Here is a 10,348-nt window from a genome sequence, read left to right as displayed (position 1 = left end):
ACAGGTGGTTGGGATCCCGATGCAGCAGGGGCACGCTGACATACAGCTGTTCTCATCTGAATGTAACAACTACGTTGCTTTTCAAATTCAAGTGAGGCAGTTTGACGCCAATTGAGCAACGTGTTCCCTTGAGCCAAGCTCAGTTGAATTTAGTGCGGCTCCATTAGGGCTCAGGGCACAGGGCTCGTTGCAGGATGAACAATAATAATACCTAGCTCTTTTCTAGAGATTTTCATCAGTAGATCTCCAAATGCTTTACGTAGGAGGTCAGAGTCATCATCCCCACTTTACAGCTGGGGACACTGAGGTATGGGGCCTTTAAGACTCTTGTTTAAATGACAGAACTGTAACTTTGTGCCTGAAATACATCCTCAGGGTCTCAAGATTTGAAGTGTTGAAGGGGGTACAACAATCTGTGTACGTAACTCATACACTCAGCAGCGGTGTGAAGGACGCCCTTTCACTTGCATGCTAGATCAGACGGTCCCATTGGGTTGTCAGTACATGCCGGTTAGCAGGGAGAGGGTTAATTCTTACAGGGTAAACTGCATAAAGCTTTTCACTCAGGCCTCTGGGAGAGGAAAATTCTGTTTTGTGGTGGTTTAAATTTGGGGCTCACGGAAATTGGTTTCAATTGATGGGGGTTTTCCCTCTTCCTGAGTTAAAGTTTATTATTTTTTTTTAAACTAGGCATCCACTTAGCAGAGAAATGACAGGCCCAGGGTGATGTTCGTTCACCTCCGGCCTCTGAAACTAGAACGAAACAGAAATGCTCTGAGCGCCTTTCTTCTGATTTGGTTTCTTCCTCTGTTTCTCTTCCCACCCCGGCCCTCCCCTTGGTTCTTATTGGTATCTGCTATTAGACTGTAACCGTTCCTTTCTGCACTTCCCGTTGATATCCTTCACTTCCTGTCCCAGACCATTGCCAAATGTTGCTGTGCGCTGATACCTAGTATCAGTATTCTGCCCACAGAAGGGGCTGCATTTTGTTGGTGGGCAAAGTAACTAACAATACAGCAGCCTTCATTTCCATATGGGGCCAGAAGTGTGGCTGGTCCTTTGTAGATCTGTATGAAGCACAGGAAACTTATATATGTACATTTAGATAGTTGTAAATAACAGTATTTAGCGTGGGATGTTGAAGTTAATGGCTATACTAAAGAAAATAAGGATCTTATTATAGAGAGCATTGGAATGAATTCTTGTGCTGCTGAAAATTCAACCCCGCGTGACCCTGGATGTTAAAGAAATAAAAAACGAGCAGCTGAAATGTTCAAGCCTCTTTCCATTAAAATGAAACAAAGTGACTTTATATTTGCAGAAGTAATCCCCTTCCCCAGAGAAATCTTCCCCAACCAAGTGACTTGGTACGCCCAGCTTCTACACTAGCAGCTATGACCATAGTCTGACTTCTGCTTGTGACACCTTGGTAGGTTCAGCCTCATCCGGCCCAGACACTGTTGTCCCAGTGGTGGGGATGCAAGCACTGAAGATCTCCCATCAGCTGCATTGCCAGACAAGGGAAGCCAGTGCAAGGAGAATGTTAGAGTCTACTAGGATGACCATACATGCTGTTTTGGCTGGGATAGTCCCTTTTTTAAGCTCTGTCCTGGCTGTCTCAACTCTTTGGGCAAAACTGGGCATTTGTCCCGTGTGCTCTTGCTGACTGATCATCAGTTGGCAAGAGGAAATGGGACAAATGCCCAGTTTTGCCAAAAAAGTGGGGGGTGACCTCTAAGGGGGCACAGAGGAACATGCAGGGGGATGGAGATGAGCAGTGATGCCAGCTCCATGAGGGAGGGAGGGCTCAGGGCAGGCAGCAGGTGTGGTTTGGGCTCTCGGTGGGGGGGATCTTGGGCCAGCTCTGCACAGGCGGGCAGTGGGGGGGGGGAAAGGGGGGCCTCAGGCTGGCTCTGTGCAGTGTCCCATTTTCCATTTGAGAAAATATGAGCACTCTAACTTTTACTTACTCTCCATTCCCTATGAGGAGTGAGATTTGTCTGTCAGGGCCATGCTATGTACCAGCTCGCTCTGTATGCTTTCTTCCATATGGGGGAGCTGCTCACCAACAAAGCAGAGGTTAGTGCTTGCTCAGGCTGACTCTGGCATCTGAGGATTTCAAGCTATGCTAAGCAATTCGGATGGATTGAGGAAGAGCTTCTTCGGGCCTATCTGTACTGCAGACACAATTGTAACTGAGTTGGCTAATGTGGTTAGGCCCAATCCAGGGCCGGCTCCAGAGCCCAGCGGGGCAAGCACCCGCCTGGGGCGGCCCTTTCCCGGGGGGGCGGCAGGCTGGGCCGGCGGACCTGCCGCAGTCATGCCTGCGGGAGGTCCACCGGAGCCCCGGGAGCAGCGGACCTGCCGTAGGCATGACTGCGGAGGGGACGCTCGGCCGGCGGCTCCAGTGGACCTCCCGCAGGCATGACTGCGGACGGTTCGCTGGTCCCGCGGCTCGGCTGGACCTCCCGCAGGCATGCCTGCGGCAGCTCAACCGGAGCCGCCGGAGTCATGCCCGCGGGAGGTCCGCTGCTCCCGCGGCTCCGGGGCGCCTCCCGGGCATGACTGCTTGGGGCGGCCAAATTTGTAGAGCCGCCCCTGGCCCAATCTATGCTATAAGAAATCAGTTCAGCAGCAAGACAATGCTAGTCCTCAGTACACAGAAGCAGCAACCTCCCTTCTGATGAGTTGGTGCTGACTTAGTGCTGATATCCAGAGTTTATCTAGAAGCACAGCTGTGCTGTTGTCCAGCAGGTATGTGCGTTGTTAGAGGAGGAGGAGAAAGAGGAAGGGAGTAGTTAGCGTGACAACAATCTTTGTTTTCTTTTGGATTCCTGTTTTATTGGAAATCTTTGCAGCCCGCTAAGTCAGGATATTACAGGCATGCCTGAACTCTGAACTTTCTACTCCCTGATCTAGTTTGTAGTGTTAGGCTCTTGAAAAATTCTTTACTGGCAGATGACTGGTCCCAGGGAACTGTTGAATACATGGGGCTACTGTCAAGCAAATGGAGTTGGGTAGGTACTTGGGAGAAAACAGTGATACATAATTAATGGTGTCCTTAATCATCCACAAATGCTTTATAAACGATATACATACCAAAATTGCCTGTTTAATCAGGTATGTCAACATTATGGAACAGTGTGGAATGGGAAGAGAACAGAGAAGGATCCCATATCCAACGGGAACTGCAAGTGGAATTTCAGGTCAGCAGTAAGTAATTCTGAAAGTTGGTCAGACTGCTTTGGCTATGGCCCTTTCTTGCCAAAAGTACGGTGCAATCTTTAATAACTATAAGAGCCTGGACCTTTGATTTCTTGTCTGGTGTTCTGGATGCTATTTCCCAAGGGTTCTTTGTAAGAGCAGTTTGCAGCTGAGCAACTCTCAGCTGATCTCAGGAATTTGGATTTGAGAATAGTGCAGCATGTTTACTCCTGCCCTGGGGAAAATCTGTGTAGAATGAAGACAGGAATTGTTTACTCAAATGCAGGCATTTCTCCCCATTTTCTCCAAAGCCCTTAATCTGTAGCCTGAGTCACTGGGAATTGTACTGAAATGTACAACTTTTTGGAAATAAACAAAATAACTGAACAGGCATCACAGATGAACTAAGGAACAGAAATAGAACATTGGCCTGAACACAGGACTGGGAGTCAGGAATTCTACTCCAGATTGATAGTGATTCCCCTTTTACCCTTGGGCAAGTCACTTAACTTTTCATCCTTGGATTTCGCCTCTGTAAAGTAGGGATTATAAACAGAGTTCTGCAAAAATATTCCAAAAACTATCAAAATATGTAAAATGTATCTGTTTTAATTTTGTTGCAATAAATTAAAATTGGTCCCTTTCTTTTCTCAGTTTGTGTGTATGTAAAAGGGGAATAATACCTATTTTACACAGAGGTGCTGATTAATATTGAAATGCTTTGAAGGGGTAAAGTGCCAACTATTATTCTATTGTGTTGGCTCTAAAGGACAGTCACTTTGTTATAAGATGACTGATTAATAAAGAGATGGAGAAAATTGGCTTGATTGCATGGGTTCTAAAGGACATAAATCAATACTCTTCTACCCAGAAAAATCATAGAATCATAGAACTGGAAGGGATCTCGAGAGGTCATCTAGTCCAGTCCCCTGCACTCATGGCAGGAGTAAGTATTATCTAGAGTAGACCATCCCTGACACCCATTTGTCCAACCTGCTCTTAAAGATCCCCAATGATGGAGATTCCACCACCTCACTAGGCAATGCTTAACCATGCTGACAGTTAGGAAGTTTTTCCTAATGTCCAACCTAAACCCCCCTGCAATTTAAGCCCATTGCTTCTTGTCTTTTCCTCAGAGGTTAAGAACAACAATTTTTCTCCCTCTTCCTTGTAACAATCTTTTATGTACTTGAAAATGGTTATGTCCCCTCTCAGTCGTCTCTTCTCCAGACTAAATAAATCCAATTTTTTTCAATCTTCCCTCATAGGTCATGTTTTCTAAGATCTTTAATCATTTTTGTTGCTCTTCTTTGGACTTGCTCCAATTTCTCCACATCTTTCCTGAAATGTGGCGCCCAGAACTAGATGCAGTACTCCAGTTGAGGCATAATCAGCGCGCAGTAGAGCAGAAGAATTACTTCTCATGTCTTGCTTACAATGCTCCTGCTAATACATCTCAGAATTATGTTTGCTTTTTTTTTGCAACAGCATTACACCATTGACTCATATTTAGCTTGTGATCCACTATGACCCCCAGATCCCTTTCCGCAGTACTCCTTCCTAGGCAGTCATTTCCCATTTTACATGTGTGCAACTGATATTTCCTTCCTAAGTGGAGTACTTTGCATTTGTCCTTATCGAATTTCATCCTATTTACTTCAGACCATTTCTCCAATTTGTCCAGATCATTTTGAATTTTAATCCTATCCTCCAAAGCACTTGCAACCCCTTCCAACTTGGTATTGTCCGCAAAATTTATAAATGTATTCTCTATGCCACTATCTAAATCATTGATGACAATATTGAACAGAACCAGACCCAGAACTGATCCTTGCGGGACCCCACTCGTTATGCCCTTCTAGCCAGTGGTGTAGCCAGGTTCTAAGAGCAGGGGGAGCAAACATAAAAAAGGCGCCCCCCCTCGGCTCCTCCTCTGGCCGCGCCTCCCTGGCTCCTCCAGCCATGCCGTGCCCCCCCTCCTTGTCTGGCTCCTCTGGCCACACTGCAGCCATGCTGTGCCCCCGCCCCTCGCTCCTCTGGCTGCGCCGCCCCCCCCCATGGCTGTACAGAGAGGCTGGCAGAGGACAGGGGGTTTGAGGGGAGGGATGTAGAGGGTGGGTGGCAGGGGACAGGGGTATGAGGGGAGGTGAAGGGGAGGATGTGGAGTGAGGGGGACGGTTTGATTTGAGGGGAGGTGGAGGGAAGGATGTAGGGAGGGTGGCAGAGGACAGGGGTACGAAGGGAGCTGAAGGAGAGGGAAAGGCAGGGGAACGGGGTACATGGGAGGGGTACACGGGGTATGGAGCTTGGGGAGGGGTTACCGGGGATGGGAGTGGGGTGGGGTCCCTGGGGCTCTCTATGCAGAGGGGGCTGGAGCTGCCCCCAGGACCAGGAGAGCCTAGGAGTCCTCTGCCTGCCCTTCCGCTGCTTCTTTCCGGGGCCCAGCCCAGCCAGCAGTAGAGAGAGCAAACCCCACCATGGCGAATCTCCTGGCAGCCCCGATCACATGGTAGCCGAGATTGCGCGTGGCTCAGCGGCCAGGAGCCGGGGGAGCTGCAGTCTGGCTCGCTCGCTCATCCCAGGGGTGCTGCCCTTTCTGGAGTTGCTGGTGGAGCCTGGCTGTGGGCGGGTCATGCTGACAGGCCGCGGCGGGAGGGGGGGAAGCGCTCTCCCCTCCTCGGGGGAGTTTTATTCTGGTGAGCCGAGGGTGGCACTGAGGCTCCTGCTGGGAGTGACCGGCTGCGGGTCCGCCCGGTGTGGCTGCCGCGAGGAGGCGGGGGAGACCCCTCCCTGTCCCAGGACCCAGTCAGTGCAGGAGGCGGGGCAGGCACTGAGCCATCCTTGCAGCAGGCTGTGCGCGGAGCTTGTCATGAGCAGCGCAGAGCCGCGGCGTCCGCTCCTCCACCATGCACGGGCTCTGCTGCTGCCTCCGCTTTGCAGCTGCACTAGCGGGGCTCTCCAAGGGGCCCGGCCGCCAAACCGTCCGCATCAAAGTTATCTGCGGGGGGGGGGGAGTTGCGGGCTGCCATGCTGCGTCCCCCCCGCTCCTCTGGCCGTGCCGCCCCCTCCCCATGGCTCCTCCTGGTGTGCTGCCCTCCCTTGCCTGCAGGAGCCCAGCGCTGCCCAGCAGACCAAGCTTCAGAGTGGAGGGAGCATAGGCCCCATCCGCTGGCGCCATGGTAACCCCTAACTAAGGCACCACTTATGGAAAATGTGCTGAGGAGAAGTGGCTGCTTCCCCTGCACCCTGCTAGCTATGCTACTGCTTCCAGCATGACTGTGAACCACTGATAACTACTCTCTGGGAACCAGTTATGCATCCACCTTTTAGTAGCGCCATCTAGGTTGCATTTACCTAGTTTGTTTATGGGAAGGTCATGTAAGGCTTTTGATACTGTCTCACTAAAGTCAAGATAAACAACTTCTACTGCTTCCCGCCATCCACAAGGCTTGTAACACCAACTGGGATTGATTAGTGCCCTTTCATTTCTTTCCAGGTCCAGGGCCCTATGCAGCCCCACTGCGGGGGGGGGGAGGGGTTGGCCCCAGGCCTCTGGGGGTCGGGGGCTGGCCCAGGCCTCCGCAGGAGGGCAGGAGCAGGCTTGTGGGGCTAGGGGGAACCATCCCCCAGCACTAGCTGGCAGAGTAGGTTGGGGCCGGGTTGCTCCACTTCCTGCCACCTGGTGAGTACAGGGCGTGCCCGGCTGCAGATCCCTGGGATGTTGCTCAGAGGAAGGGGTGAGTCTGGGGAAGATCTGGGGCAGGAAGAGGCAGGGCTCATGGGGAAGAGGCGGAGCAGGGGCAGGGGCAGCTTTCCTGGGCGGCTCAGCTGACCGGGGGATCAGGCTGCCCACTGGAACACTACGCAGCTGCATAGGGCACCAGGAAATTTGGGGCAATTTGGTGCCCCAAATTTCCTGGTGCCCTACGCAGCAGCGTACTTTGCATATGGGTAAGAATGGCCCTGCCCAGGTCTTAATGATTTGTCTGACACTTTCCAATACTTGCATCATTTTGTACAAGCCTAGGTTTTGGTGCCATAATATACACACTGTGCCATTACATTGTGCTGTTGTGCTGAAACATCAGTATTGTGGGGCAATGATCCTTTCTGGGAATTTTCCTAACCTTTCATGAGGTAGGTCTGTGGAATGTGTAAGGCAGAGGTGGGCAAACTACAGCCCACTGGCCACATCCGGCCCGCGGAACCGTCCTGCCCAGCTCCTGAAATCCCAGCCGGGGAGGCTAGATCTCATCCCCTCCCTTGCTGTTCCTCCTCCCCTGCAGTCTCAGCTCGCTGCGCTGCCAGCGCTCTGGTCCACCGCCCCTGCTGGGCAGCCTGGCGTTGTGGCTGACTCTGTCATGGTAAGGGGGTGGGGAGCGGGGAGTACTGGGAGGCAGTCAGGGGACAGGGAGTGGTTGGATGGGGTGGAGGTTTGGGGGGGCAGTTAGGGAATGGGGAACAGGGGGTTGGATGGATGTGGGTGTCCCAGGGGACCTGTCATGGGGAGGGGATGTGGATAGGGGTCGGGGCAGTCAGGGGACAGGGAGAAGGGGGGGGGTTAGATAGGGGGTGGGGTCCTGGGGGGCGGTTAGGGGATCCTGGGAGGGGGTGGTCAGGGGGCAAGGAGCAGGGGGGGTTGGATGGGTCTGGGATTTTGAGGGGGGCAGTCAGGGGGTGGGAAGTGAGAGGGGGCGAATAGGGGGCAGGGGCCAGGCTGTTTAGGGAGCCACAGCCTTCCCTACCCGGTCCTCCATATAGTTTTGCAACCTCGATGTGGCCCTTGGGCCAAAAAGTTTGCCCACCCCTGGTGTAAGGGCTTAAAGTTGATGCTAATTGGAGATTGTGTGCTCATGATGTGGAGCTAGGCTGGAGGTTTATGTTGGGGTGTGGTTGGTTTTTTTTTTTCCTATTCTTTTCCCCCCATCCCTTTGCTTTCTTTGAGCCTGAAGGGGCAGGGCTCAATCATGATTCTGTGGCAGATCCTGGGCCTGCTTTCAAGGCCCCATTGCTCTCATTGGTTTAGCTGGCTGTGCTGTCAGGTCTGTCTGAAGCCCACGTAGAGATCTCGTGTTTTGCTTTGTGCCTCATGAGGTTATGGGTTACCAGGATGGGCACAGCTAGCAAGGCACAGTAGGACATGGCTCCGTGGGACACGCCTGGGGTGGCCTGAAGGGTCAGATGGGAGCTCAGCAAAGGGACCACTCAGTACAACTTTGGGGATGTGTCTGTACTGTGGATGCCTGTCACCTGGGATGGAACTCAGCCCTGGCTGCTCCCCCACAGGACCTGAGGGTCACTGTGGGACCCCGCCCCATGGGCAGCTCCCACCTATGGAAGGCTGGCCTGGCCCGGCCCGGCCCCAGCCCCAGCCCCAGCAGGGGGCGGGCTGCCTCAGCGCAGTACCTCGCTCGCACCACTGGGTGGCATTATGTGCCGCTGGTGAGGCTCTAGCGCCCCGGCGTGGCTCTCTATGGTCTCACTGGTAGAACGCCCCTCAGGCGCCGCCCTATGGTCTGGTGGGAGGACACCGGGGCGGGGTGTTTGTGCGCAGGCGCGCAGGGTGGGCACCACGTGAGGCAGCGACCCGGACGCGAGGACACAGCCCGAGCCCGAGCCCGCGCCCGCGGGAGGGTGGGGGCGGACGCTTCTGGGGGGATGGGAGAGAGGAGGACTTGGGGCAGGAATCGCCATGGGGGAGGGGCGGTAACAGCAGAGGGGGCGCTAGCTAGCGGGGAGGGACAGGGAGAGGCAGTGGCAGTATCCCCGGGGGTGAGGGAGGGGCAGTAACTGCATGAGGGACAGTAATTTCGTGGGGGGAGGAGCAGTAATTCTGAGGGGGCAATAACTGCAGCGGGGGGCAGTGATTCTGGGGAGAAGGGGACAGGCAGATGCAGGGGCAGTAACTGTGGGGCAAGGGCTGTTGTGCTGCACTCTTGGTGCTGGCTCAGACTCCCCCCTCTTACCTCCCCCCCTTTTCCCCCGCTCTTCTCCCTCTCCTCTCCCCCGCTTGCCTGTCTCTAGGGCTTGTTATAAAAGTCCATCACTGACGTGGTTCCAGTGCCTCTCCTCTCTGCTGAAAGCTGCGCTCTCTGCTCACTCTGTCTCTCCCCTAGCGCAGAAATGTCGGCCCAAGAGCACCTCATGGACTTGCTGAGGAAAGAAGTGAGGTCGCTGCTGATGGCTGTCAAAGAGGGCCTGACCCCAGTGCAGCTGGAGCAGGAGTACCGGACTATGATCGGCAAACCTCTCCCATTGCGCACCTTGGGCTACCGATCCACCGTGGAGCTGGTGAAGGACATGCCCGATGTCGTCAACATCTGCTCCGGTAGAGATGGCTGTGTTGTACTGAAAGGTGGGTGCGTGACTTCCCTGGCAAGAGGAGTAAATGACTTGGGAACCCTCACTCAAGCATGGAAAGGCATTCAGTAGAACAGTCTCATGCTGTACTTGTAGTCTGTATGTGCATGATACAAGGCTGTTGTAGCTTGTGGACCTGGATGTGGAGCATTTGGACGTGGGGGAAGTTATCCAGATCCTACTTCTTTCTTGTTTCCTCACCTTTGGGAGCAGAGTCTTTGGAATGATCATCAACAGCACTGTTTTGGGAGGAGTGAGTTTTGCAAAATTGAAGAGGCAAGCAGCCTCAGGGGGAGGATGAATTGACATTTTAAAATCTTTTTTTAAGAAATAAGAGGGGTGATGTGGAAATGCTGGGAGAGCATAGCTTAGTCTCCAAAAATGTTCATAGAATTCTTTGGTAAGCTCCATAATACCAATCCATCAGTCCAGAGGGATCTTGCAAGGCTAGCTATGTGCTCCATATAACTGAGGGTATTCAGGGTTTAGTATTAATAACATCGTCTCTCACTGGTGGTGCTGGCTTGTGTTAAAGGAATGTAGATAGTGCTTTTTAATTTGAGGCCTCCCAAAGCACCGTGCAAGCGGTGACAGATATGGCAATTTCCTGATGATGATATTGAATTAAGGTTAAATAGCTTTGGAGTCCACTGTATTATAAATGCAAAGTTTGTATTATTGTATTGTATTATTGTGGGATTGTATGCAACTTCTCGCGGAAGGAAAGACTTGGCCAATGTATACCCTGAGAAGTGTTGCGTTTCAAAGGACTCTTAAACAATAT

General features: G+C 52.6%; 1 protein-coding gene across 6 annotated transcripts in view; it reads left to right on the top strand.

Annotated features, from left to right (window-relative positions):
- Positions 1-10,348, top strand: part of TDRD5 (tudor domain containing 5) — a 43,850-nt gene that overhangs the window by 2,087 nt on the left and 31,415 nt on the right. For 4 of the 6 annotated variants that reach the window (XM_045027578.1, XM_045027577.1, XM_045027573.1 and 1 more), the window contains exon 2: positions 9,326-9,559. In XM_045027578.1, the coding sequence (XP_044883513.1) occupies positions 9,326-9,559 (234 nt within the window). Of the gene's footprint in view, positions 1-8,795; positions 8,839-9,320; positions 9,560-10,348 lie in introns of those variants that run through there. The other 2 variants (XM_045027575.1, XM_045027574.1) reach the window with 2 other exon arrangements.

This window comes from Mauremys mutica, chromosome 8 (assembly GCF_020497125.1).
Source record: "Mauremys mutica isolate MM-2020 ecotype Southern chromosome 8, ASM2049712v1, whole genome shotgun sequence".
NCBI lineage: Eukaryota > Metazoa > Chordata > Testudines > Geoemydidae > Mauremys > Mauremys mutica.
Note: the sequence above shows the minus strand (reverse complement) of the source record. Positions and strands in the feature narration are given on the sequence as shown.